The sequence below is a fragment of the Carettochelys insculpta genome, chromosome 7 (genome assembly GCF_033958435.1).
Source record: "Carettochelys insculpta isolate YL-2023 chromosome 7, ASM3395843v1, whole genome shotgun sequence".
In the NCBI taxonomy this organism is placed as follows: Eukaryota; Metazoa; Chordata; order Testudines; family Carettochelyidae; genus Carettochelys; species Carettochelys insculpta.
Window position 1 is genome coordinate 5,407,753 of NC_134143.1, and position 28,000 is coordinate 5,435,752.

The window sequence follows — 28,000 nt, forward strand, 5'->3', positions numbered from 1 at the left end:
ATACAGCCCTGGGCTCCACGGTGGAGCCATCCGATGGGTGTCAGAAGTGTGCGTCAGACTGAGGCCAGGTGTTCTTGGGCGTCTGTGAGCCCAGCAAACTCCACTGCGGCAGGCTGGGCTGGGTGCTGTTACCGTGTTGGAGAGAGCTCCCACTGAGGTCACTTCCCAGCCCGTGTTTTGTCTCCCAGCCTTCAGGGTTTTCCTTCACCGGCCGGTCTAGGTTCCGATGGATCAGTTCTTCCTGGCTGGGCTCTTCCTCCTGTTGTCGAGGAGAAGAAATGCCCATTTGCACTGCCGACAATTTACCAAGAAACCAACCAAAGGCTCCAGCGGTGGCGAAGGAGAGGGCCCGGCTGCCCGGGCCATGCAGGGCTCTGGCTGCACACTTTCATTGGTGCCTCCTTTCCAAGCCCCAGCTACCTTCACTGGGTCACCAGCCTTGCCCAGGCCAGGCTCACAGGAGTCTTTTGAAAGGGGTTGCCTCCAGCACTTGGACTAACGTGGTTAGAAAATCTATTGTGGCCCAGGCTAGCGCAATTCCTTTCTGCAAAATGCTGCTTGCAAGAATGTCCTGCAAAGACACATTGCCAAAGAAACACCCAGGCAAATGTCTGCTCACAGGAGCATCCCCAGCAGCCGTGTTCAGATGGCTAAGCTGAGAATCTTTGCGGGTCTGGCTGTGGTCTTGAAAGCGTTCCTCTGGGGAGAGCTCTGTATGGAGTGACAGCTAATTGGCCAGGTACCACCGGATGGCGCTTGCAAAGACAGCATTAGTCACAGACTTTGTCCAAACTGACATGTCTGTTTCATTATACTTTGCAAAGGGCTTCCAGTGGGCGTCTCTTACAAAGGCATGGGAGTCATCCAATCAGGGATCAGAAACAAGACTGTCTGATATCGGGGAGTCATCAACAATGCAAACACAAGCAATGAATATCCAGAGCCCCCGGTGCTAGTGCAGTCCAGACCCAAGCCAGAGTTCTGTTCACATGCCCCATTCAGACAACAGTTGGGAACAAGACCTTTTGAATCAGACTCTGTGTGCAGATAATATGCAGCCGGAACAAGGGGGCCAAAGCTGGTCACTATCTAGTCTATCCAGTGAAGACCGAGCATGGAGCTCAGAACCACCTTCCCAAGGGTACTAGCTGAATCCTTCCAGCGCCCCTTCAAAGTTGCTACCCCCTATTTTGCAGTGGGGGAAACCAAAGCCAGAGATCCTGAGGGTGCGGCTGCACCGCAGCCGTGGGGTGGCACTGCAGCTCCTGGAGACGTGCCCAAGATGGCAGTGGTCTAATCAGCTTGAGTGCCGCAGCAGTGAAGTCACAGCAGGAGGGGCCCACAAGAAGTTGCCCAGTGTTGCAGGCAGGCTGGCACAGGCCAAGCCGGAGCCCATGATTAGGGTGATCCTGTGTTTGGGATGCCTGTCTGGTGCCCCGACATTTTTTTAAAAGGGGCGAACGGTCCCGTATTGGGCCGTCCCCACCACAGCCTCAGGGAAGTGAGGGCAGCTGCAGCTTCCTCGGGGCTCCCCGGGAGCACTGCCAGCTACCGCCTCCTTCCTGGCTCCCTGGGGCTTGGAGGAGTCGCCCCTCCCGCCATCTCCCTGTCCCGTATTTGGGACAGGGAGGTATGGTCGCCCTACCCATGAGGTATGGCTTCACGGCTCTGGGGCCCAAGCCGCTCGCTTACATATGTCTGCATATGCTGCAGTGATACCCTGTGGCTGCAGTGCAGACACCTCCCGGGGGCTGTGGCCAATGTCCCTGAAGGAGCTGGTGTTCGCAGTGGGTCAGGCGGCCCCTACCCCACATTCTGGGCTCTGACCATGCTGCTCATTTTAAACCTTGTCAAACAGCAGGAAAATGCTTTTACGAATACGGACCAGAAGGCTCTGCAGGGACATCTGAGAGTGCAGCCACACCATCAGGGAGGCCTCTGGCCTCTAGCAACACCTGCCATCCCTGAGCGGAGGGGCAGAGGCTCCCTTGCTTGCTGTTCTAGGACACAGAGGGCAACCTCAAGCTTGGGGCCAGCAGACACCAGTCTGCTGCCGTCTGTCCAGTTGCATCACCCTACACCAAATCTGATTGTGGCCCGTGAAGCTGGAGGGACACATTGTGCTCCAGAGACCTGGATAAACTGGTGGATGTGGTTGGGGCACTGGGGATGGAAGTCCTGCAGGCAAGAGGTTTGGTGCCACGCAAAGGGCTCGGTCTTGCGAAGCACTGAGCGCCAGCAGGTCTCACTGGCTTATAGAAGCGAAGCCTGGAAAACAAGCAGCCAAAGGACACAGCTGCTTGCAGGGGCGCTGCCCGAGAACGACTGACCTTGCTGATGTTGTCGAGCAGTTGGCCCACCAGGTCTTTCCTCTGCAGCTTGTCTCTCTCCAGCACCTCCAGCTTGCTCACCACTGCCTCGATCTGGGACACGATGCTGCCGAGGGAGTGCTCCAGCTGCAGCACGCGGCGCAGGAGGCTGTGGAAGAGAGCGCGAGCCCTTGTACGCATCCCCCACGACACAGCCGAGAACGCGCAGACCCTGGCCAGGGACCCGTGGGGGTCAGCTGGCTAAGCAGCAGCACAGCCGGTGAAGCTCCGCAGATAGGTCCTGGCTGAGGATGCTCACAGCTGGGCCCAGGGACTATGTTTAGAACATGCGTCCCAAGCAGGTTAAACGCTGGCCAGCTAATGTGGATGGGGCCAGGCTATTCTCCCACATGAGTAACGTGCAGAACTGCCTGTCCTGCCCCAAGCTGTCTCACTTGGCCCCAGGTGCCTGGCCTAGGACCCTGTGGTGAGTCAGCGACTGGCCCAGGATATCTGGACTCCTGTGCTGTGCATTAAGCCTTATACAATGTTCCCTCCTTTGGGGAACTCGTCCTGCCTGGCCCACTGCCTCCTGCCCAGGGAACAAGGGCCACACTCCAGCTGCTGTAAATCAGAGTCTCTCCTACACAAACCCTTCTGCAATGGGTCAGCCCCACCACTGCGAGCACCCATTCCACCCTCTGACTTGAGCCCCGGGTCTCCAGCATGACTCCAGCCAGAGAGACTATTCCTGACACAGGCCAGGAAACGTCCTGGCCCCCTTTCCCAAGCCAGCTGGCTCCACTATGGAAAGGACTTGGCGTGGCACTGCCTCGCCTGGGGCGTGCAGTACAGGGCCGGGGCAGGCTGGAAAGATTTCACGCCCGTGAGGCACAGGCGGGTGCGGCTCCACGAGGGGGGCAGGGCAGCGGGATGCCAAGGCCTTTGCTTTGAGGTGCTGCCCGGGCCCCAGCAGTGACCCACATTTGGAATTCTTCCTCGGACACCCAGAGGGACTTGTTGTTGGGACTGTTCTTTGCATCCACTGGGCTCAGTTTCTCCTCCAGCTTGTTCTCGCAGTAGGATTTCCCCAGGTTTTCAATCTCGGCATTCAGAGCAACCTGGAAGGCAGCGAGAAGCACGCACACACAGGAAGCTGGAGTGCAGTTACCACGGTGTAGATAATACCCAGCAACCCAGGCTGCCAAAAATCTCATCTTCCGCTGCAGAGCAGGCAGGGATGCTGACCGGGCACCCACTCATTTCCCACGCCTTCCCTGGGGACTGGGCCCTAGGGATTTTGGAGGGTGACCTGTGTCAGAAAAGGGGCTCCCAGCTCAGCTCACCCTGCCCCTCTTTACCCTTTTCTCCTCTAGGTCACGCCTCATTCGCGTCTGCTCCTCTTCATCAAGGATCTGGTTTCCGTCTTTGTCGAAGCTGGAGAAGGCAGCTGTGATCTCATGGTCGGCGTGGCCCAACCTACAGCATGTGGCAAAGAGAACGGAGCCAAGGAGTCACGCAGCAGAGCCGGATGCCTCCTGCTACATTCTGAACCGACGTGTGCCACTGAGCTCCTGGTCTGGGGGTAAGAGCAGTGCAACGTGGGGAAAAGCCAGTGACTAGGGCAGGAACTTTTTTTGGCAAAACCCCACTGATTTGGCAACACACAAACCTTTTTGAGATTTTGTGTCAGTTTTGCCAAACTGTGGTGAGGAAAGAATCGGAAAAAGTCGCAGTGTTTTCTCTTGCCATGTTCCAGATGAAACGGCTGTCTGGAAATCTTCGATTTTATGGGTGTTGAAATGTAAAAATGTAAAACAATGCGCCTCCAAGCAACGCTTTCTTCAACCTTCCAATTTGCTGACAAATTGGAAGTTTTGTGTCCCCCCAAAACACCCCCTGCCCCCAGGTTTTCAGAACTGCCAGTGAGCACAAAAGCCCGTTCTTTGCACAGCTGAAACGAGAGCCACGACCCAACCAGCAATGAGGTGGCAGCACCACCCTGCTGGGTATGCAGCGGTAGAGGCAGGGGAAGGAAGGGTTTGCTGGGGAGAGCTACTCCATCAGACTTTCCCCGGGCCCGGAAGAGAGTGAACTGCTTCATGAGGAGCAGGCCAAAGATCGTAGTGTCTAAACCCCTCTCTGTAAGGTCTCTACAGGGGAGGAGTGAGGCACAGCCCCAGAGGTGGCACAGAGAGCTCCAGACAGGTGCAACAGGTCCAGGCAACGCACTTTCCTTCCACCAAGCGTGGAGGCCCAGGGACAGCAGAGACAGGAGAAGCTCGGTGAGTGCGTGGGGGGAAAAGCTGGCTAGTAGGTTGGGCAGGTCAGGCTGAGACCACAGTGAAAACCACCCCAGCAAGCTGGAATTAGCTGCCACGTTGGCTGAGGAGCAAGGGCAGGTGGTACCGGACACGGGCTCAGGGGAGAGTTGTTGTGTTTGCTGTACCTAAAAGACGCCAGAGGTAGTTCATGGCTCGATTCATGGCACATTACAGAAAACAACGCGGAAAGAACACAGGTCAAGAATCCACAGGAGAAAGAGACTGTGCCGCCCTTTGTCACTTTTGGATTCTGAACTGATGCACAATGTAGCAGCTGCCTTTTGCCCCCTCGTCCCACCTCCCAGCAGGCTGGGCTGCTCCTCTGCATGGATAGGCACCAGACAGACAGCAGAGTCACCCTGCAGGTCTGGAGCCAGCCTGCTACCTGGGGACAAGGAGCGCCGAGAGGCGGCACGCTGCACTGACCAGCGTTTCAGGCTGGCTCCTTGGCCAGTCTGAATCAGGGCCATCAGCAGTGCTGATTTACATCAGATGGGGATCTGGCCCTTGCATGAGTGGGCGGGGGTTGGAAGACCACGAGGGAAGGGCAGGTCTGAGCATTGCAGCTGTGTCAGGCGGCTGGACTTTCAGACCGGATACAGAAGCCGTTGTGTGTCTCCATTGCATGTACTGGCCGCAAACAGTGTGCTGGGGGGAGGGGGCTGAGAGGTGTCTAATGAGAGCTGAGGAGGCCCTGAATCTGTGCATCCTACTTATAAGTCTGTATCGTGCTGGTAGGTAGAGTCACGGGTTTTCACACCGTACTCGTACCAGCAACGGTTCGTGCTAAGATTCACCGCAGGAGGTGTGAACTGAGCCCCAGCTGGGACATTGCGCTAACCAATGGGACGGAAACCAGATGCCAGATGTCGAATTCACATCCCAGGAATCTGGGACTTGTCACTGGAATGCAGCCCGCCGGTCAGGTGACCTGGGCTGAGCAAAGGAATTGAAATTAGATGCCCAGACATCCATCCCACCTGCCATGTAAATGACTGGAGTGCGCTAGCAAAACCAGACACAGCGGCTCACCTGGGTCAGGTGACACTGATCCTCAAGGCCCTGATGGGAAGGAGAAAGGGCTTTGTCCCTGGACACAAGAAAAAAGCCGCGGTGCGGACCTAGCCACGCCCACCTCGGAGAGAAGTCTTTTGTCTCGAGAAAGTCTTGTGTCTTTTGTTCCTGTTCCTGTGCCAAGGTCTACAGTTCTCCAGTAATTAAGACTATGTACCCTGGAATTCTACTCCTTATGGGGTGTAATTTCAGTGACTTTCAAGACTAAGCGGTTAACGCTACTGGGTGGACCAACAGCTGTAACTGGTGTATGTAAAGTATCACTTTAACAGTTTTTCTTTCCAGCCCTGTTCTTTCTTTCTTTGTAAATAATTCTTTAGATATTTAGATCTAAAGGATTTGGGCAAGGGGGTTGTTTTTGGGTAAGATCCAAGTGTACATTGACTGAGGACTGTGGCTGGACCCTTTGGGGCCTGGAAGAATCTTTGTGGATTGGGGGAAATGGGTTTAATACCCTGTCACCTGAATTTGGGGGTTGTTGGTCTGGGTTGGTACAGTGGCTGAGAAGTCTGTGGGTTTGCTTGTGTGGCTTCTGGCTGGCTTGTGGGGCTGGCAGAGGTGCTTTTGGGGCTGGTTTGACTTGCCTTAGCAAGCAGGAAATCCTAGCCTGGAGCTGTGAGTGGTCCAGATTTAAGCAAATGTACCCTGGATTGATTTCCTTAGCTGTGTCCAGAAATCCCGTCCTATTACAAGCTGGCAAAGAGAAAAGCCAGGGGAATCATACTGGGGAATCAGGGCCGGGAGCTGACCAACTTACTCTTTCAAACTGTTCTTAAACTCCTCAAACTCCAGCTCCTTTGTCCCGTTCTGGAGAGCTTTCTGAACGTCCGAAATCCGCTCCTTCTTCAGCTTCAGCCTCAGCAGGGTCTTGTGGTAGCCCTGGGGCAGTGGGGCGCAGGAGGTTAATGGAGATGCAGGCAGACAGAAGCAAAGCAGAGAGCGTGGTGAGGCTCTGCACCGGTGGCAGATGACACAGGTAACAGCGTATGTTAGCACTGTGGGTAGGATGCTTTCTTCCCTGACTGAGCTGCCTTCCTGCCCTTGCCAGGAGCATCCCTGCCTCACACAGAGCTCCAGCGGGGCAGGCTTCCCACAGCCCCTGTCAGACTGGGCTGGGAGAGCTCGGCGAGGCCGGTAGGAGGTGCTCATGGGGGCTGCCCAGTGCTAGTGCCCCTGGGGCAGAAATCGGCACCTTTTCATTAATTCCAGCAAGGGACTGGACTGCAAGTGAGGAGCTCAAGGGCTGGCCCAGGAGGAGAACCCATTTCCCATCAGCTGCCTGGGGTCTGCCCCTTCCCTGGCACTGCTCAGAGGGCCCTGCCTCTGGAAGCCCTTTGACAGCAGCTGGGTACGGGAGCAAAGGTGGCTCTGGAGAGCTTCCCCCGGCCTTGTCTGAGACCTACATTTCCCTCAGTGCGTCCTGCACCCCCTGCTTCCCTGGCCGGCCAGCTCTTCCCTCTCCTCCGCCCTCCCTTTGGCATGGGACGTCCTGCTGTGGATGTGGGCGCTCTGACCGTGCTACAGAGAGAGAATGGCGCTGGATGGCGGGCAGCTCATGCCGTGAAACGCAGCGCGCGCTCTCCAAGGCCCCAGCAGCGCAGAGATGTGCGGGGTTCGGCCGACAGGGCCAGTCATGCTTGGCTGCAGCCTGGCCCCGGAGCTGGGGCCATTTGGGTGGACGGCTGGCAGGGGCCCCCTCTATACGCTTCCTGGGACCCACGGCTGCACACTCGCTCTCTGGGGTGTGAGGACAAGGCAGCTGGGGGGGATGGCGGGGGCTCTGTACAACCTGCTTGAGGATGTCCGAGAGCTGCAGCTCGTTCTTCTGGTTGGAAAGCTCCTCCTTGACTTCGGAGTAGGTATCGTTGATGATGGCCAGGAACATGTTCTGGAGAAAGGTGACACGAGCTGCAGTGGACACAGCCAGCTGGCCTGCCGGCCCCCGCTCGTGTCCTCCCTCCCGTCCTGCGGGGGTGGCAGCGTTTGGGGAGGGGCCGGCAGAAGCAGCTTGTCAGTGACGCCAGTGGCCAGACTCGGGAGCTGTCGCACTCTCTGTGCAGCACCTAGCGCAGAGGCGGCCGTTCCCCCAACGGGGGCGAGGGGCTGGTGCCCTCAGATCGTACGGTGCTCTTGAGCAAAGAGGGGGCTCCTGGCACTGCTCCAGGACCCAGCACATCCAGACTCAGCTCTAGGTCCTGCCAGATCCCCTGGGTGGCCGGGGGCCCAATCCACGGAGACACAGGCCGCACAAAGTGCCAGTGGGTGTGCATGCTGCTGGCTCAGGTAGGTACCCAGGACCCTTTCCCACGTCCAGGCCCAGTGTGAACCTCAGGCCTGGCGAGGAGAGGCGCCCGCCTGCCACTCTGTCCTGTGGGGCTGCATGGGTGGGCCTGTCCTCAGCATGCCTAAGGCCACCCAAAGCCTGTGGTAGCCCCACGGTTAGAGGACTCCCCTAGGCTGAGAGAGCCTTGTCCACACCCCCTCTGCCAGCCGAGGCAAAGGGATTGCACTGCCCAGCCCTGGCAGAGGGAGCTGAGAGCCCAGCCCTGGGCTCCTGGGTGCCAGTGATCGTCAAGTTGCCTTGGCACTACCCAAGCCACTTCATGGAGCTGGGCCTGAACCTCCTGCATGTCTGCCCTGAGCTGTCCGCTCTGCACGGCTGCAGCACCTGGAGCAGCTGAGCTCTTTGCTCCCGGCGGCCGGAGCCGTTCCCTTACCAGCAAGACGAAGAAAACGAAGAACACGTAGGTGACAAAGTAAATAGGCCCCAGCACGCGGTTGGCATTGTCGATGGCGTTGTAGTCAAAGTCGCCAAGTATGATCCGGAACTGGGTGAAGCTAGGAGCAGAGCGAGCCCAAGGTCAGCAGGGGGCCCATGGCGCAGCGACCATGTGCTGGACGCATGCGCGAGTCAGGCAGAATCACAGAATCCCAGGGCTGGAAGGGACCTCAGGAAGTCATCTAGTCCAGCCCCCTGCTTCACGTAGGAACAACCCCCACTAAGTCATCCCAGCCAGGACCTTGTCCAGCCGGGACTTAAAAACCTCAAGGGATGGAGAATCCACCACCTCTCTAGGCAACGCATTCCAATGCTTCACCACCCACCTGGTGAAGTAGTTTTTCCTAATATCTAACCTACACCGCCCCCTCTCCAACTTCAGACCATTGCTCCTTATTCTGCCATCTGGCACCACTGAGAACAGTTTCTCACCCTCCTTTTTAGAGCTCCCCTCCAGGAAGTTGAAGGCTGCTATTAAATCACCTCTAAGTCTTCTCGTCTGTAAACTAAACAAGCCCAAATCCCTCAGCCTCTCCCCATAGGTCTTGTGCTCCAGCCCCTTAATCATTTTTGTTGCCCTTCGCTGAACCTGCTCCAGCACATCCACATCCTCGCGAGTCACTTCCAACGGAGGAGCCCAGGTAATGCATTAACTTCCCCACCTTCCTGCCCTTCCTGCATGAGGCTGGCCTGCTGTGCTCACTAGAGGGGAGCAGACCATGTGTTTGGCTCACACGCCCACTGCGGCAGCTGCCCACCTGACGTTGATCACCCCGGCAAACTGCACATGGCAATTGGCCTGTGACTGGCAGAGCTGCTTGAGGGATTTATACACAGATAATCGCAGCCCTGATCCAGTACTTCTCAGCTGCAGCTCTCAAAGCAGTTGGTGTCATTATCCCCATTTTACAGCTGGGTAAACTGAGGCTCAAGGCAGGGACATGAGCTGTTCAAAGTCACCCAGCAGGCTGATAGCAGAGCTGGGGACAGAACCCAGGTGTCCTGAGCCCAGCTCCAGCACCTCTGCCACCAGGCAGCACTGCCTTCCCCTGCTTTCCCTTAGGTTGCTTTGCAAGTTTTACTCAGGGTGTGACTTTGTGTGGTGCCCATGACTGTGGGCACAATCGCGTGGGATGGGCTGCGGCAGGAGAAGGCAATCCAGGGGCAATCGTGCTGTGGGCTGTGGCTGCGGCTGACGTGTCAGCCAAAGACAATCCAGATCCACTTTTCCTAATACAAGTGCCCTGCCCCACATCCCCACCCCCCCTTTCCTGAAGCATTCGCGAGGGAGTCACCCCTGAGTTTCCAGCTCTCGCAGGGCACAGTGATTTCTCCTCCCCCACTCACTTCGGGGTCGGAAGAGGAGGGGATTTGCTGGGTCTCTTCCCTCTGTGCCTCACACAGGAGTCCACCACCGTGGCTGCCTACGCTGATTGTGCATGTCGCATGCAGCCAGCTCCCACTGCCGGCCAGGGGCCCCTGGTTTGAATGAGGGCACTTACGTCACCCGTAGGGCCAACCACGGAACAGGGAGATATGGCGGGAGGGGCGGCTCCTCCAAGCCCAGGGGAGCCAGGAAGGAAGTTGCAGCCGCTGGATTGCCCCAGAAGGTGCAGTGGCCGGCCTCCCTGCCCACCCTCCCCTGCTTCCCCAGGCTGGGGGAGGGGGCAAACACGGGACAATTTGTCTCTTAAAAAGTAAGTCAGGGTGCCTCTTTGGCGGCCCAACTACGGGACTGTCCCACCCAGTATGGGACGGATGGTCACCCTCGTCATTCCTAATGGCCTCACCTAGAGCCTTTGGAAATCCTTCCACTGACCTCTCTGGGTCAGGCCCCACATCGTTCCCATGGGGACCTGACCAAGCAGCAAGCCACCTGCAGCAAAAGCCACATGGCCAGCATGCTCAGTGGCTAGATCTAGAGGGGTGGGTCCTGGGGATGTGCTGGGCCAGCCGGGCTGGGAGGAGCCAGCGCTGTTCACAGACTGGGGTTCCCAGTCCGTGGAGAGGCTGACCCACGACACCCACGGCCAGGCCGCACTGACATGCCGGTTTCCCAAAGAAAAAGAACTGCAAACCCCTTCCCTTCCGGCCAGCGGAGCGCGTCCACTCCCGGCTGAAAATGGTGCTGCGTTTCCAAGATGTGGGAGGCGGTTGATCATTCGGTTGACGGCGAATGGGAAGGGAAAGGAGCCAGGTCTGCTCTTGGGGCTCTGCAGGGGCTGACATGCTGGGGCAGTGTCGCTAAACTCCACAGCTGTGGCTTCGAACCCTGCTGGGAACAGCTGCCCAGCTGTGTCGTCCCAGACCGGAACTGCACTTCATGCCGGTGAATGAGAGAGGAGCTGGGGGGGACACCGGGAGAGAAAGGTTACGCTTACATGCACTTGATGAAGGTGCTGAAGTTTTCCACTTGCGTCCCAAAGAGGAGGTAGCCCAGCTGGGCGTAGGCGAAGAACACAATGAAGAACATGATGGCGAACCCCAGGATGTCCTTGGCACAGCGTGCCAGCGTGGAGGACAGCTGGGTCATCGTTTTGTTAAAGCTGATGTACTTGAATATCTGTGGGGCAGAGACAGGGTAAGGGAAGGTGGTCGTCCCCCTCCATAGGCACACACCGAGTTAGTAGAGTCACTCCGAGGAGCGATGGAACAGGGCGGATGAGAAGAAAGGATGGTGCAACGGTTAGGGTGTCCGGGGGCAGATGAGGTACAATTTCTGCCACAGACTTCCAGTGTGGCCTTAGGCAAGTCACTTACTCACCTGCTGGCTCAGTTTCCCATTGGTGCAATGGGGATAATAGTACAGCCCTGCCTCCCAGGACACTGTGAGGCTAAATACGTTACAGACGGAGGGGAGGAGGCCAAGAGAACCACAGAATGCAAAGTAAAACCTGTGGCTTTTCTGCCAAAGGCACGAGGCTGCCTGAGTCCTCAGGGTCATTCCTCAGGGTCAGCACTGGGTGACCCAGGAAAGGAGCGGTTGTCTCAGCTCAGCTCGTTGTGTGTCCACACCAGGGATATCAGCACCAAAATCGGCTTCACACATCATCCTTCTCGACAGCATTAGCAGAGGCAGCGCAACCCAGTGGTTCTGGAAACAGAACTTCCCTGTTGCCCTAGGAGGGGTCCTACCTAGCGAGGCAGGGCTGGGAGCTGCCCAGGGAAGTGCCCTGTCCTGCACCACTCGTGGGCTGTCAGCTCGGATCAGGAGCCCTGTCCCTGCGGCATGGGGGAGACATGGCTGCGCAGGAGCCTGAACACAGAAGGTTGGGCTCTGATTTCTCCACCCAGCCACCCACTGCTGGAACTGGCTTTCCTGATGGATAGATCTGAGTGGGGCTGGGTGAGGCTTCATGGTACCTACTGTACAAGAATCAAGTCACCTGCTCTCTCCCAAGGGTCGCTCCTCCTTGGATGGCGGAGTGCGACCATGTTTCCATGGTGGGGGATCTTTTCATAGTTGTTGGGAACAGACTGGGGAGGTGGCCACCACGCCGCAACGGCCCCTTTGCAAACGGCAGCTCCCAGCTCCCGGCAGCTCCCAGCTCCCAGCAGCACGGCGCAGGCTGCCTTGGGGGCGTGGGACCCAAGGCAGAGAGATTCCACTCCTCTAGCCTGCCCCCCGCCCAAACCCGAGGAGGGGCGCAGGGAGCCCTGGTTCCTTCCCTAGGTGTGCCACGGCCGGCAGAGCCCCCCCGGGAGCCCGGGGTACCTTGATCCAGGCGAAGAACAGGTTGATGGCGTTCATGTTGTTGTACTGGGTCTGCCAGAAAGCCAGGAATTCAAAGTCGGCGTAGATGTCGGGGTGCCGCAGCAGCTCCCCCATCAGCCTGTTCACCTCGATGGTGCGGAAAACGTGGAACACGATGGCAACCAGGGATAGCTGGAAAGAGTAAGGGCCTGAGTCCCTGCAGGAACTCTGGGGGCTGGGGCTAAACACATCTGTAGGCCCCTCTGTGCGTGGGAGCCTCTGGCTGGCTCTGTGTGTGGCACTCTGGCTCTAGTGACTACAACTCCCAGGAGGGGTTTGGGGATGGGAGGGGGCTTTTTGGCCAGGCTGGAGAAAGAAGCTGGTGATCTCCTGTTGCTGCAGAGAGAATGCTGATGGAACAGACTGCTTCAAAGCAAGGGCGAAGCTTTATCCCAGCCAGGTGCTGCCTTGGAGAGCTGCAGCCTGCTGATGAGAGACCCTGCAGGGAAGGAGCTTGGTCTGTGTGTGTTAGAGAGCTGCAAAGGCCAGATCCAGGGCAGAGGGCCTGGTCAGTTGGTTGCTTTGCCTGGTTTGACACACAGAACCTTGACCAAGGCGTCTGCAAGCCAGAGACCAACAGCCGCATGTCACCCCAAGCAAGTAACTGGAGGTCTGATAATTAAAGAGTGTGCACGCTGGGGTGGGAGAACTGAGGGCAGGGTACATGCCAGTTATGTTTCATTTATTTCTGTGTGTATTGTTAACTGATTGCACCCATGTTTGGTCTGTAACCCTGTCTCTGTGTGTTAGTAAAAGTGTGTGTTGATTCTTATGTGGTGTATGGGACATACACTATTTATACTGTTTGGGAGTTAAATCCAGTTGATCACTGAAATAAGTTTCCTGGAGGTACCCAAGGCACAGCTTTAAGTGTGTGCAGGGACCAGCCAGGGGAGGCACCGCCATTTACAGAGCTTTAGACATCGGGGTGGAAAAGGGATTCCCAACTAGTCAATATCACCACTGGGACACTCAGGGTCTCCGTTAAGGTTGCGCCTCTCAGGTGCCCCGGCACTCAACGGAGCGCTGCCTGCTGCTGCGTAACCCAGGGAGGAGAGAAAAGGGCTTACACATCAGAGAATGACTTGGCATCGGCCTGGGGCTTACGCCATGGCAGGGACTCTTGCAGCCTCTCCTCCAGCCAAGTACGCAGGCACCTGCTAAAGGGGAGAGCTGCAAAGGTCTCTGCCTGGTGCTGACAGTCACAGCCTGAGTGCTCTCGATGGTCCCCCTCTGCCTGAGTCTGAAGAGGTGTAGGGATTAGGGCAAAGGTCTGGGCCAGTCCCCTGCTCCTACCTCTCCTTTGGCTTCTCCCCCTTCCCGGACTGCCCGCCCCCCCACTCACCAGGATGACCACCACATCCAGGATGTTCCAGACGCTGGTGAAGTAGTGCAGCCGGTGAATGCGCAGCTCCAGGACTTCTTCCACCACGTAGTAGAAGATGAAGATGCAGAAGACGACTTCGCAGGCCACGATGAAGAAGTCCCAGGCGCTGACGTAGCGGATGAGCTTCACCGTGCGGATCTGCCAGGAGGGGATTGCACCGCCCGTGGCTGGAAATTCAACTACCAGCCTGGAAAGGGAGAAGGAAACCAGAACCGCGCTGGTAGTGCCACACCTTCTTGTGGTGCAGCCGAAGGAGGGAGGAGCCCAGTGCATCCCCCAGCTCCCGGGCAGGTGTGGAAGAGTCAGGCACCTCCCCACCAACAACCTCGCTGCACCCATGGAGAAGGGACCAGGTGGCTAATGTCGTCAGGTAAGGGATCTGGGCTTATTTAGTTTACAGAAGAGAAGACTGAGGGGTGATTTAATAGCAGCCTTCAACTTCCTGAAGGTGGGCTCTAAAGAGGATGGAGAGAGGCTGTTCTCAGTGGTGACAGACGCCAGAACAAGGAACAACGGTCTGAAGTTACAGAGGGAGAGGAGTAGGTTGGATATTAGGAAAAATTCCTTCCCCAGGAGGGAGGTGAAGCACTGGAATGCGTTGCCTAGAGAGGTGGTGGAATCTCCATCCCTAGAGGTTTTTAAGTCCCATCTTGACAAGGTCCTGACTGGGATGACTTAGTTGGGGTTGATCCTGCTTTGGGCAAGGGGCTGGACTAGACGACCTCCTGAAGTCCCTTCCAGCCCTAGGATTCTATGATTCTATGAAAGGCTCCCTATTAGCCATGTGGCAGCCACCAATAAAACTGCACTCAGATCCTCAAATACATACATACATATATATATATATATATATTTGGTAAACTCAGGGAGCTGGTAGGCAAGGTCCCAGGTGAAGCAAGACTGAGGGGAAAAACAACGGAGGAGAGTTGGAAGTTTTTCAAAGGGACATTATTAAGGGCCCAAAAGAAAGCTATCCCGCTGTGTAGGAAAGATAGAAAATATGGCAAAAGACCACCTTGGCTTAACCAGGGGATCTTGCATGATCTCAAAATAAAAAAGGAATCCTATAAAAAATGGAAACTTGGACAAATTACGAAGGATGGATATAGGCAAACAACACAAGAATGCAGGGCAAGATTAGAAAGGCTAAGGCACAAAATGAGCTCAGACTAGCTACAGGCATAAAGGGAAACAAGAAGACTTTTTATAAATAAATTAGAAGCAAGAGGAAGACCAAGGACAGGGTGGGCCCATTGCTCGGTGAGGAGGGAGAAACAGTAACGGGAAGCTTGGAAATGGCAGAGATGCTTAATGACTCCTTTGTTTCGGTCTTCACCGAGAAGTCTGAGGAAGGAATGCCCAACATAGTGAATGCTAGTGGGAAAGGGGTAGGTTTAGAAGATAAAATGAAAAAAGAACTAGTTAAAAATCACTTAGGAACTTAGATGTCTGCAAGTCACCAGGGCATGATGAAATGCACCCTAGAATACTCAAGGAGCTGATAGAGGAGGTGTCTGAGCCTTTATCTATCATATTTGGAAAAATCATGGGAGACAGGAGAGATTCCGGAAGACTGGAAAAGGGCAAATATAGTGCCCACCTATAAAAAGGGGAATAAGAACAATGCAGGAAACTACGGACCAGTCAGTTTAACTTCTGTGCCAGGAAAGATAATGGAACAAGTAATTAAGGAAATCATTTGCAGACACTTGGAAGGTGGTAAGCTGATAGGGAACAGCCAGCATGGATTTGCAAAGAACAAATCATGTCAAACCAATCTGATAGCTTTCTTTGACAGGATAATGAGCCTTGTGGCTAAAGGAGAAGCAGAGGATGTGGTATACCTAGACTTTAGTAAAGCATTTGATACGGTCTCGCATGATATTCTTATCAATAAACTAGGCAAATACACCTTAGATGGTGCTACTATAAGGTGGGTGCAAAACTGGCTGGATAACCATACTCAGAGAGTAGTTATTAATGGTTCTAAATCCTGCTGGAAAGGTATAACAAGTGGAGTTCCGCAGTGGTCTGTATTGGGACCATTATGTTCAATATCTTCATCAATGATTTAGATATTGGCATAGACAGTAAGCTTATTGAATTTGCAGATGATACCAAACTAGGAGGGGTGCCACTGCTTTGGAGGATAGGGTCAGAATTCAAAATGATCTGGACAAATTGGAGAAATGGTCTGAAGTAACCAGGATGAAGTTTAATAAAGACAAATGCAAAGTGCTCCACTTAGGAAGGAACAATCAGTTTCAGACATACAAAATGGGAAGCGACTGTCTAGGAAGGAGTATGGCAGAAAGGGATCTAGGGGTTATAGTGGATCACAAGTTAAATATGAATCAACAGTGTGATGCTGTTGCAAAAAAAGCAAACTTGAGTCTGGGATGCATTAACAGGTGTGTTGTGAACAAGACACTAGAAGTCATTCTTCCGCTGTACTCTGCGCTGGTTAGGCTTCAGTTGGAGTGTTGTGTACAGTTCTGGGTGCCGCATTTCAAGAAAGATGTGGAGACGGTCCAGAAAAGAGCAACAAGAATAATCAAAGGTCTAGAGAATGTGACCTATGAAGAAAGGCTGAAAGAATTGGGCTTGTTTAGTTTGGAAAAGAGAAGATTGAGGGGGGACATGATAGCGGTTTTCAGGTATCTAAAAGGGAGTCATAAGGAGGAAGGAGAAAACTTGTTCTTCTTGGCCTCTGAGGATAGAACAAGAAGCTACGGGCTTAAACTGCAGCAAGGGAGGTTTAGGATGGACATTAGGAAAAAGTTCCTAACTGTCAGGGTGGTCAAACAGTGGAATAAATTGCCAAGGGAGGTTGTGAAATCTCCATCGCTAGAGATATTTAAGAACAGGTTAGATAAGTGTCTGTCAGGAATCGTCTAGACAGTACTTGGTCCTGCCATGAGGGCAGGGGGCTGGACTCGATGGCCTTTTGAGGTCCCTTCCAGTCCTAGCATTGTATGATTCTATGATTTAGGGGTCTGGTCCTGTTGATTTCAATGGGTGACAGGTCCCTGCTAGCGTTCCCTCGAATTTTTGCCCCCCAGGGCAGAATAAATATTGTTGTGTGCACCGAGGCCTGTGCCGACGGGCACCACCAATAGAAACTCACACTGCTGGTGGGGGGTGGCTGTGGGTGCTCTGCCAATCAGCTGGGCGGCGCCTGAATCTCTCCTGGGAGGCTGCCCATGCGCTCAGCTTACAGGGAACACTGGTCCCTACGCACCCGGGAAGGTCTTTCCCCCTGCTCCCAGGCACTGCCTCTCCCGAGACACATGCAGCACCTTGCACAGCGCAGCCCGGTCTTGGCAGGGCCTTGCGAGCTGCTGGCCTGCGGAGGGAGCGGGATCCCCTGGCGAGGCCAGAGGAGAAGTCACAGGAGCTTGTTCGGATGTGCCCACTTTTCATCTGCGTAAGGGCCTGGGTACCTTCCTTCAGAGCCGTGCGGCACCAGTGACCTCGGGGACCTGAACCCTGTCCACCCCGGCACGGCCAGCAGGCAGCGAAGGAGAGGTCATGCGCACTGGGATCTCTGGAGGTCTGTGCAGAGCTCAGGTCAGGTCAGGGGTTCGCCTCCGTTCCACTGGCAGAACTTGCGCTTTCTCCAGGGACCCGGCAGCCAGGACTCCTGGGTTCTGGGTGCAGCCTGTCCCTTAGCCTGGGGCAATCAGTGCATGTCTGAGTGCTGCCGGTGCTGAGGACAGGAGTCCCTCTCTCCCCGGGGCGGGCACAGAGGCTGAACTCCACTCCTGAGGGGGTGAAGTGCTGGGGGTAGGCGGGGCGTGACTGCCAGGATCCCCAGGGCGCAGGGGCACTGGGGATCCCACCCACCTCAGCACACAGAAGAGGTTGATGTTCGCGTTGTACACGGAGAAGTCGATGAAAACCACCCGGGTGCCCCGGTCCAGCCACAGGTTCTCCTTCAGGACTTGCAGGGCTTCTGCGCTCTCCTGCCGGGTCAGCTTGAGGTCGATGTAATAGCCCCCGCCGCCATAGCTGGTTAGGCGACCCCAGTGGGACGAACCGCCCAGCGCCTGCTCCGAATGGTACCTCCACCTGCAACAGGGGAATCCACCAGCCCCCGTGAGCGGCAATGGGACCCAGTGGCCAGGCGCAGGGCTAGGACTGCCTCCCAGGTGCGCTGCAGCAAACCCCTTCTCCTGCCCTGTGCTACAAGGGAGTGTTTAGCCTGTCAGTGCTGCCGGGCTGGGGCTGCCTCTCGGCGTGCTGCTCTCTGGAGCTAGCACGCCACAGGGGACGGGCCCAGAGACTGCTGCAATGGGTTGTCTGAGCTGCCCCTGACTTCCGCTGGCCTCTACCTCTCACCTCCCGCCCTCGCTCGCTGCCTTGCAGACCCGGCCCTGGCTGCAGGCCCCTGGGACCACCCTGAGCTGAGCTGCAGGCCTGATGTCTCTTCAGCGCCTGCCTTCTGCTCCCACCCGGAGCAGCGAGCGTGGGGCGGCCCAGGACCAGGCAGCCTTCTTTAACGCCAGCTGCGGTTTAGGTCGGACGACAGCGTTACGGACAGAAGAGATCCAAACACGAGGACAAGCTGACGGGCATGTCTAGCATCCTGGGGTCTGTCCGCCTCTCACGTGGGCCGCTTGGCAGGTATAAGGCTCCAGCAGCGCCACCAGGCTGCTCAGGTATGCAGGACAGTGTCTCCCTATAACTCTCACATGGGCCCCCCGCTTCCGAGAGCGTCCCGTTAAAGCTGCTGCAGTGCTATGATCACCTTCCCTGCCGGAGACCAAACACTCTTCACCTGTCCCTGGCTCACTGAGCTGCCAGGTCCTGCGCTGGCCTTGCACCTTGCTGGGGACAGGACACAGACTCCCCAACACCAACAGCATTCGCCTCCTTTGTCTGGCGATTGCCCCCCAAGTGTTTGGTGAGAGGTTGTGTACCGGGGTCCCCGTGTGGCTCCCCTGCGTGTCTCCCGCACGGTCTGATGCTGGGACAGAGCATCCCGCCAGACAAGGGCAGCCCGTTTGCCGTACTGGCCTGGTCACATGCAGCATTAATCGCATTCTAGGACTCTAGCCCAGCGGCTGCCCAGTCAGTATGTTCGCATGAGCCCCGGCTGGGGGGGAAACCGCCCACCCCAGGAGAACTGCAGAGAGTTTTGCAAGTTTGGTTCAGTTCAGAGAAGTGTCCAGAAGTCCCAGTTCTTAACTGAAGGAGCTGAACCTCTGGGGCTGGGCTGAGCACAGGCGCTCAAGACCTCTGGCATGTGGTTCTTGGTGTCACAGGGGCTGTAAGGCAAGCAGGGGTTTTGTGCCCTCCCTGAACCTGGCCCAGACATGTTCTCTCCCACAGGTGTGTCTTCATCAACTTAAACACCACACACAAGAGTCTCAGCCTGAGCTTCCTCCTCCCATGGCTGTTCCAGGGTTTTCCCAGCAGGAACCTCTTTGCTTCTGCCTCAGAGACTCACTGAAGCTTTTTTAAAAAGCCAGTAGGACCCTGGGTCAGAGGGAACGAACTCTGCAGGCCTACGCAGAACTGCACCCAGCCCCGCCCCCGACACCTCGTTCCCTGGGGACCAGCCTTTCACGAGGCATTTCAGCAGCCCGTGGCCGAAGCCAGCGAAGACCTCCCGGGCCGAAGGAGCGTGGGGGAGGGCACACTTACGCGGTGCCATTGATGAGCCCAAAGGGCTCTCTCTCCTCCTTGTCCTCGGAGTACACGTCGTAGCAGCCGGAAATGTCCTCCCGGAAGTTGTCGTGCACGACACACGAGTTGTTCTTCACCTTCAGCTGGCGCAGGCGTGGGACGCCCAGCAGCAGGTTCTCGTAGTAGATGTAGGACTGGGAGTTGCGCGCGAGCGACTCGTTGTTATACCACTTGGTCCAGTACAGGCTGTCCAGCAGCGGGCCTTGGGCATACTGCAGAAGAGGAGGGATCAGACAGTCGGCTCCAGGCTGACCCTGAGCTGGGCCTTCATCTGGGGCTTACAACCAGGTGTCAGCTTGTCACCACACCGCTCAGCCGTGGCCCCGATCGGCTGTGTCGTGGCCGGCTAGAAGGGTGTTGCCTTTGGAAAAGGGGAGGAGGGGAGGGCCAAAGATGAACCAACGGCCGGGGCAGCAGGAGAAAGGCGAATCCGGAGCTCGCTGCGGGGTCGACATGGCCCACCGCAGACAAAGGCCGCTCTTTGCAAGCTCTGGCTGTGTCTGCTCCGGACAGGAGGGGGAGGTATCTCCCTAGCAGCCGCGCTGCTGGTGCTGTGTGTCTTCTCCCCTTCGGAGGCAGAGCCCTGCCAAGCTGTAGCCTTCCCAAAACACCAGGCAGGCCTGTGGCGCCTTGAAGACTGTAAAAAATCAGCCTCTGAGGTGCGCCAGGACTGCTTGCTCTTCAGCACCTGCTCCCCGTCCTGCCTTCACTGGTGACGTGGAGGAACTCTGGAGGGACTTGAACTGTTTCAGCAAAGAGTCTCCCTGGGCCGAGAGCCAGGCCTGATTTTCACACGGATGAGGAACCAGGTTATGGCACCCATCAGAACGTGCTGCTTGGCAAAGTGCTGGCGACAGATGCAGAAGTGCTGGTGCGACTCCCAGCTCTGCCGTGGGACCATGGGCAAAGCCTCCCTGTGTCTCAGCTCTGTAACACGGGGACAAGAGCTCTTCCCTTCCCCTCTCTTGTCTCTCTTGGCTGTGCTGGTTGCAAGGTCTCTGGGACAGGGACTTTGCACGGTGTCTGCACAGCACCTACAGCAGCAGGGCTCTCAGCTCAGGGCCTCTGGGTACCACGGTAATGGAAATAATTCCTGTGCTCAAAGAGCCAGCTGGGTGGCTGAATTTTGTGTGAGCAAGGCCAGTGAAATGGCTGCTGTTCACACAGGAAGGGAACTAAAGTTGACAGCCACAGAAGCCAATCACAGGTAGCAGCAAAGGAGGCAGCACATAGGGATGGAGGGAGGTGGGTGTGCACAAGGATGGAGGGAGGTGGGTGTGCACAGGGACAGAGGGAGATGGGTGTGCACAGGGATGGAGGGAGGCGGGCGTGCACAGGGACGGAGAGAGGTGGGCGTGCACAGGGATGGAGGGAGATGGGTGTGCACAGGGACAGAGGGAGATGGGTGTGCACAGGGACGGAGGGAGGCGGGCGTGCACAGGGACGGAGAGAGGTGGACGTGCACAGGGATGGAGGGAGGCGGGCGTGCACAGGGACAGAGGGAGATGGGTGTGCACAGGGACGCAGGGAGGCGGGCGTGCACAGGGACAGAGGGAGGTGGGCGTGCACAGGGACAGAGGGAGATGGGTGTGCACAGGGATGCAGGGAGGCGGGCGTGCACAGGGACAGAGGGAGGTGGGCATGCACAGGGATGGAGGGAGGTGGGCGTGCACAGGGACGGAGGGAGGTGGGCGTGCACAGGGACGGAGGGAGATGGGTGTGCACAGGGACGGAGGGAGGCAGGCGTGCACAGGGACGGAGAGAGGTGGGCGTGCACAGGGACGGAGGGAGGCGGGCGTGCACAGGGACAGAGGGAGGTGGGCGTGCACAGGGACAGAGGGAGATGGGTGTGCACAGGGACGCAGGGAAGCGGGCGTGCACAGGGACAGAGGGAGATGGGTGTGCACAGGGATGCAGGGAGGCGGGCGTGCACAGGGACAGAGGGAGGTGGGCGTGCGCAGGGATGGAGGGAGATGGGCGTGCACAGGGATGGAGGGAGGTGGGTGTGCACAGGGATGGAGAGAGGTGGGCGTGCACAGGGACGGAGGGAGGTGGGCGTGCACAGGGACGGAGGGAGGCGGGCGTGCACAGGGACACAGGGAGGCGGGCGTGCACAGGGACGGAGGGAGGTGGGCGTGCACAGGGATGGAGGGAGATGGGCGTGCACAGGGATGGAGAGAGGTGGGCGTGCAGAGGGACGGAGAGAGGTGGGCGTGCACAGGGATGGAGGGAGGTGGACGTGCACAGGGATGGAGGGAGGTGGGCGTGCACAGGGACGCAGGGAGGTGGGCGTGCCCAGGGATGGAGGGAGGCGGGCGTGCACAGGGACGGAGGGCAGGGAATGGTCTCCGTTCCCAGACCACGCGTGGGCGTACTCACCCCCCAGAACTCAGCCATGCTGCTGACGGACTGGAAGGAGACCCCGCTGTCGGAAGGCGTGTGCAGGAAGAGGTCGGACATGACTTTGGTGTAGTAATAGGCATTGGTACTGGTCATTCCATACGTCACTAGGAGAAAACAGGAGAGGGGATGGGTCGCTGGCACACCAACACTGAAGCCCAGCGGTTCTCAGCCTGTGGGGTAAGACCCCCAGATAGGTCCTGACTCCATTTTAATAGGGCTGCCTGGGCTGGCTTAGAGGGGCTGGGCCGAGACCTTCAGCCAGGGCATGCGGGCGTCACCCAGGGGCTTTGCTCCCCCAGCCCCAGAAGCTTGAACTGGCTCAGGCTTGGGTTGTGTAGTCCCTTTTATTGCCCGGGGGGAGGTCAGGCATGAGAAATTTGAGACCCCCTGTTAGAGACTAAGGTTAACGGCAGCTCTGCCGGGGCGGGGTGAGTCTGGGAGGAAAGAGGCGGCAGCAGGAGGAGGGGGCTGATTTGATGTTCAGGGGCTGTCCCAGGTCCTCAGCAAAGGTATTTCTGTTTGGGGAGGGGTGCTCCCGGTGGGGCTGAGCCGCAACGGCTCGGCTGCTGGGCTTCTCCAGCGCGCAGTCACATGCAAGCTCCAGCTGCACAGTTCTCCAAGGGCCTCCTTCTGCCCTTGGCGTGGGAACGTGGGGTGCCAGCCATGCTGGAGCAGCCCTGCAGAGGGGCTGGGGCATCTCACCCACCAGCTCAAGCAGGCGTTAACCCAGAGTCTAAGGCCTTTCGCTCACCCAGGATGGCCGTGGGCCTCTTGTGGCCCAGTCGGCACACAGCTGTGGGCCACGGGACTCCCTCAGGGCCGTACAGGTAGCAGGGGGTGCAGCGCAGAATGGCAAATAGCGTGAGAACCACTGTTCTCATCCGGCCTCCTGCTCTCCCTGGCCTGAGCCTTTCACCCCAAGGCGCCTGCATGCAGCCCTGGGGCAGGGCGACCCCTCCAGCCTGGATCAGAAGAGTTCCCTTGGGGGGAGCTCTAGGTTAACTTTCACCCCACAAGAGCCTGACCGCGGGCTGGGTCTCACACACACACACTGCTCTCCCAGGCAGACTCCCTAACCCTGTCCCCCGGTGGAAGGGCTCCCACGTTCCCGACCTGACACGTGCATGACTCAGAAGAGGTGCAACCCTGGGAGACCGATGACCACCCGCCCCAGCTCCTGAGCAATAGCCATCCCTGTCTGGTACCTTTGTGCATCTGCTCTGCCACAGTGTGTGTGAAATATAACCCAGCAGACCAGGCTACGCTACAGGTGCTGCTCCGAGATAACAATGAACCTTCCCAAAGCAAACAGCCATTGTTCTGCCCACACAAAGCACGTTAGCGTTTGGTACAGAGCTGCATTAAATCCACCCGGAGGACAAAGCGAGCTGCCACCCCTCTTATCACCCGAGCCACGCGGCCCATGAGATTCAGAGGGACACGTCAGCTCCCTGCGTGCGTTTGAACAATGTGGCTCCAGGTCAGGAGGTTCGAGACCCGGTTGTTTGCATTTGTGCTTTGGCCCTACAGAGCTCCCTGCGCCGCCCTGAGCCCAGCTCTCATGCCCACCCCCAGAGCCGGGCTGAGGCCTGGGAAGCGTGGCTTAAAACAGCAGGTGCCAAGTCCCACTGTGCAGAGGCATTGGGCTGATGGCTCAGGCCCTGAGCACCGGCTTCCTGTGGGGTATACCATCTTTGGCCAGTGGCCCCCAGGCAGCCTTAAGTCTACAGCGTCCTACGCAGTCGTATTAAACTGGTGCCCCTGTGCCATGGCAGATGGGGCAGGGATGATTTTTTTAGTGATGTGATTTTATAATCTCCAGCGACAAAGAGACGAAATGTTTTGAAAGCTCATTGAAAGCTAAGGTTCTGGAGATGAACACAGAAGATTCTGGAGCTTGGGGCGCATGTATGAGATATTAAACATCCCATAAATCAAAGCCCCAAACCCCAAACCATAAACCTTCCTCAGCAGAGTCCCCCACCGCACCCGCTGGGGCCAGCTGAACAGCTACTCACGCAGGCAGATGTCCACCAGGAAAAGGACGTAGACCAGCAGCTCTCGCAGCGTGGTCTTGATGTACAGCTCTCTGTCTCCGGCAGTGTTCTCCGTCAGCGTTGTCCCCCACAGGCCTGTGGAGCGCAAAGCAGCGGGAGATGAGGCTGGGGGTGACATTGTCGAGGGCTTAGCTGCTCACTGCCCAGAGAAAGGTCCTTGGAGCAGGTGATTGGCACGGTGGGAGGAAAGCACGTGGAAGGCACCCTCACACGGCCATCCGTGCAGGACTTCCCTAGCGGACCTGCCTCCAGGCCGGGTGCTCCAGGGACAGCGCAGCCCTTCCTGCCTCGCTCCAAAGACACCCCAAATCTCTGGGCCCAGCGATGCGCAGGCCCCGAGGTGCCCATGCTGGGGACTCAGATGCCTGGGGCTGCGGAAGTGGAGCTCCACCAGGGGTGTCAGGATGTGGCTCGAGCGACCTCAGCACGATTTACACCTGAAGGGTCTGGCTCGGTGTCCGGAGCCTGCGTGCACTTAGCAAGGTGGAAGCAGCTCAGTGAGCCTCGCAGAATGGGGTGTTTTCCTCACAGCGCCCAGCTCAACACGCTTGTGCCTCCTCTCGAATGGCTCCGCTGGGAGCTGGCTCAACCCTCTGCCCCCACAAGCCTGTCCTCCCACTTCCGCACCAGTAATCCCAATGCGCCTCGCTCTGCTCACAAGGGCCCAGCCCTTGTACACACCTGGGCATAGAGATGGACCCAGCTCGGTCGCCCCGCTGCAGGGCTCTAACCCGGCAAACGCCAGGCTGCAGGGCGTGCGTGCTGACGGAAGGAGGGTGGGCATGAGCTGTGGAGGGTGCCCGCTGGGTGCCCTCCTGGCCCCCACAGCTGAGCCGAGCAGAGCATGGCCTCCTCGCATGGGCAGAGCCTCAGCCCAGAGCGTTTGCGGTGTGCTGCCCTGGGCCAGCCACGGCTGGAGACCAGCTGAATGACTGAGGCTGCAGAGGACCCGGCCGGGCAAATGCTGGTTTGAGGTGTCTCCAAGCCAGAGGAGAGTTTCAAAGCACATGCCACGGAGGTGGGGGAGGGAAGGGAGTGGCAGCTACATCTACAGCTGGGCCAGAGAGACCCCTGCATGTGAGGAGTAGCTGCGCAGCAGGGCGGAAAAGCAGGGGCTGGGGGTCAGCTCCTGGCTTGGTCCTGGACGCTGCGTGTGAGCTGAGCCAGCTCACTCCCTGCCTCAGTTTCCCATCTCTGAAATAGGGACACTACGCTCTGGGCCCGGCTCATGTGCTGTGACTGCCAGCACGCCAGAGCAAGGACCGGTGCTTTCTAACTGTGTGGCTAAGTTGCGTTCTGGGAGTCCCTCCGCGGCTGTACAGCACCTAGCACCGCAGGGCTGCTTGAGCTGGGATCCCATGTGTCTGCAGCGCACCCACAGCCGGCAGTGCGTCTTCCTATGGGTGGTGCACGTCCAAGCATGCCTTGGTGCACAGAGCAACATTTATTCTGACCCTGGCTGGAAAAAAATTTGAGGGACTCTGACCCTGACTTTAACCTGTTGCTTCAAAAACACCCATTTATCCCGGCTGCATGAAGGTGCCCTACCACCTGGCCCGTCTCGCTGCCTGGGTCTCATCCGGACACTTCTGCTGGCTGCAGAGCTACCGAGATGCATTCTAGCTGGAGGTTGTTTTCCCACGTAACAGCTGTTCACACACATCAGGACCCTCATGCCCTAGGAGATGCCAGACAGGAGCGCTCTGCCTTACAAGCAGGTTCTCCAAGGCTGGGTGCAGATAATTAATGTATCAGTGTCTATGAGCTCTGGGAGGCTGCCAGGGGCCTGCTATGGGTCATGTATCATACAGGCTAGAGACTGTACCTCCAGGGCTGAGCCAGAGCCCAAAGGAAAGTTTTCTACTGACTTCCTCAGCCCTTGGCTCAGAGCCAGCTGCCCTGGTCTGTAGGGGGGAAATCCATCACCCGCCTTCCTCAGGCACCACATGGTGGAGCCTTGGGGGTTCTCACTCTCACCTCTGACGTGGGATGGAGGTGTGGGGGCATGTCTGGGTCTGGGGGGGATCTGGGTCTGGGGTGGGGGTGGGGTGGCGGTTTGGGGCTGGGGGGTCTGTGGTTGGGGGCAGTTTGGGGCTGGGGGGGTCTAAGGCTGGGGGTGGGGGGGTGGTTTGGGGCTGGGGGGGTCTGTGGCTGGGGTGGGGGTGGGGGGGCGGTTTGGGGCTGGGGGGTCTGTGGCTGGGGTGGGGGTGGGGGGGCGGTTTGGGGCTGGGGGGGCCTGTGGCTGGGGTGGGGGTGGGGGGCGGTTTGGGGCTGGGGGAGTCTGTGGCTGGGGTGGGGTGGGAGGCGGTTTGGGGCTGGGGGGGTCTGTGGCTGGGATGGGGGCGGGGTGGCAGCTTGGGGCTGGGGGGTCTGTGGCTGGGGTGGGGGTGGGGGTGGTTTGGGGCTGGGGGGGTCTGTGGCTGGGGTGGGGATGGGGTGGCAGTTTGGGGCTGGGGGGGTCTGTGGCTGGGGTGGGGGCGGGTGGGTGGTTTGGGGCTGGGGGGGTCTGTGGCTGGGGGCAGTTTGGGACTGGGGGGGGTCTGTGGCTGGGGTGGGGGTGGGGTGGTGGTCTGTGGCTGGGGGGGTCTGTGGCTGGGGGCAGTTTGGGGCTGGGGGGTCTGTGGCTGGGGTGGGGGCAGGGGGTGGTTTGAGGCTGGGGGGGTCTATGGCTGGGGTGGGGGAAGGGGGGTGGTTTGGGGCTGGGGGGGTCTGTGGCTGGGGTGGGGCGGGGGGGCGGCTTGGGACTGGGGGGGTCTGTGGCTGGGGGTGGTTTGGGGCTGGGGGGGTCTGTGGCTGGGGTGGGGCGGGGGGGCGGCTTGGGACTGGGGGGGTCTGTGGCTGGGGGCAGTTTGGGGCTGGGGGGCTCTGTGGCTGGGGTGGGGGCGCAGTTTGGGGCTATTTTGCGTTCAGCCGCTGGAGCTGCTCACACATTGCCGGGTGGCCCCCAGCGAAGGGAAGGTCGGACCCCCCCCCGCACGATACCGGCGGCTGCTTCGGCTTTCACACGCGTAGGGAGCCCACAAGCCCCTTCCCAGTCGCCGGCGGCTCCCCCGCCCCCGCGGAGCTGAGGGTCACTTTTGTTTTGCTTGTGGCCCCAGCCCCGAGTGGGGGCTCCGCCGGCGCAGGGGGAGCAGTTTGTGGCCCAGCCCTTCCCCCGCCGCAGCTCAGAGCCCCTCTAACAATAGAGCACTGAGCTGTGCAGCTCACGGCGGCGTTCCCGTCTGAGGGGGTCTCCCCTGGCATGGAATAACGGGGGGCACAGGGCTGCGATCTCGCCTCCGGCACAGAGTTCGCCACTTCCGGCTCCGCTGCCCCTTTGTGAATTGCCGGGGGCACCACGTCTGCCTGAATGCTCCGAAGGGGTCCCCGCCTGCCAAGGGCTGGGAGCCGCTGCTCCAGCTCCGTCCCCACAGCCCAGCAGTGTGGTGAGTTTCAGGTACCTGCGGCTACAGGAAGGGTTGCCAGTGGGTCACTACAGAATAACACCAGCCGGTGCGGGGAGGGCTTGTCTAGTGCCTAGAGCAGGGGTTGGAGTCAGGGTGCCCATGTTCCAGTCTAGTCTAGACACTTGGGAAAACCCCTTCATCTTTTGGTGCCTCGGTTTCCCCACCTGTGAAATGGGGCCAACGGCTACCTCTGAGAGGGTGGGGTGGGACTCCTAGGTTCTGTCCCTGGAGCTGCCCTAGCCTCCGTGCACGACCGCAGGCAGAACACATTAGATGAGCCGCCCCGTGTGCAGCTTTCCTGGCTACGCAGCTGCTCTCAGCTCCCAGGGCTGCTCCTCGCCTGGGCTTAGAAACTGCTCTAGCCAGAGCCCCCAGTTTTACCTCGGATGCCTTTGAAGATGTGGAAGCAGCAGCTGGGCAGGGGTCTCTTCCTCCTGCCCTCAGCCTTCCCTCGCTCCTCGTGGCTGGGAGGGACCTCTCCCAGATTCTCTGTGGTCTCATATGGGTTCTCCAGGATGGCCTTGGGGTTGTAGATGGTGCGGATCTTCAGGGAGGCAGAGGGGGAGCCAGTGTAACCAGGGTTGTCCCATGCTTTCTTCCCCAGGGCTGCCAGCTCGTGCTCCTCCTGAGCTCGGAAGTGGCTCTCAGCTCGGTTGTTCAAGCGGGAGCAGCTCATGGTGCTTTCCCCGGGTACTCTCAGTGTGCTCGCTGGCGCAGGCTGCCTGCGGACAAGAACTCCAGGCTGGAGAAGAGGAGTCACTGGCTGGGGACCTGTC

The 28,000-nt window shown here is 58.2% G+C and overlaps 1 protein-coding gene across 1 annotated transcript; it reads right to left on the reverse strand.

The window, feature by feature from the left end:
• Positions 1-40: 40 nt before the first annotated feature.
• Positions 41-27,900, reverse strand: PKD2L1 (polycystin 2 like 1, transient receptor potential cation channel). Its single transcript, XM_074999459.1, has 15 exons — positions 27,606-27,900; positions 23,740-23,853; positions 21,698-21,825; positions 19,277-19,530; positions 17,474-17,698; positions 13,586-13,814; positions 12,202-12,372; positions 10,868-11,049; positions 8,425-8,545; positions 7,497-7,595; positions 6,465-6,586; positions 3,671-3,788; positions 3,294-3,430; positions 2,331-2,478; positions 41-259 (listed from the first exon to the last, which is right to left on the reverse strand). The coding sequence occupies exons 1-15, from the start codon at positions 27,898-27,900 to the stop codon at positions 41-43; spliced, it is 2,562 nt and encodes an 853-aa protein (XP_074855560.1).
• Positions 27,901-28,000: the final 100 nt, after the last annotated feature.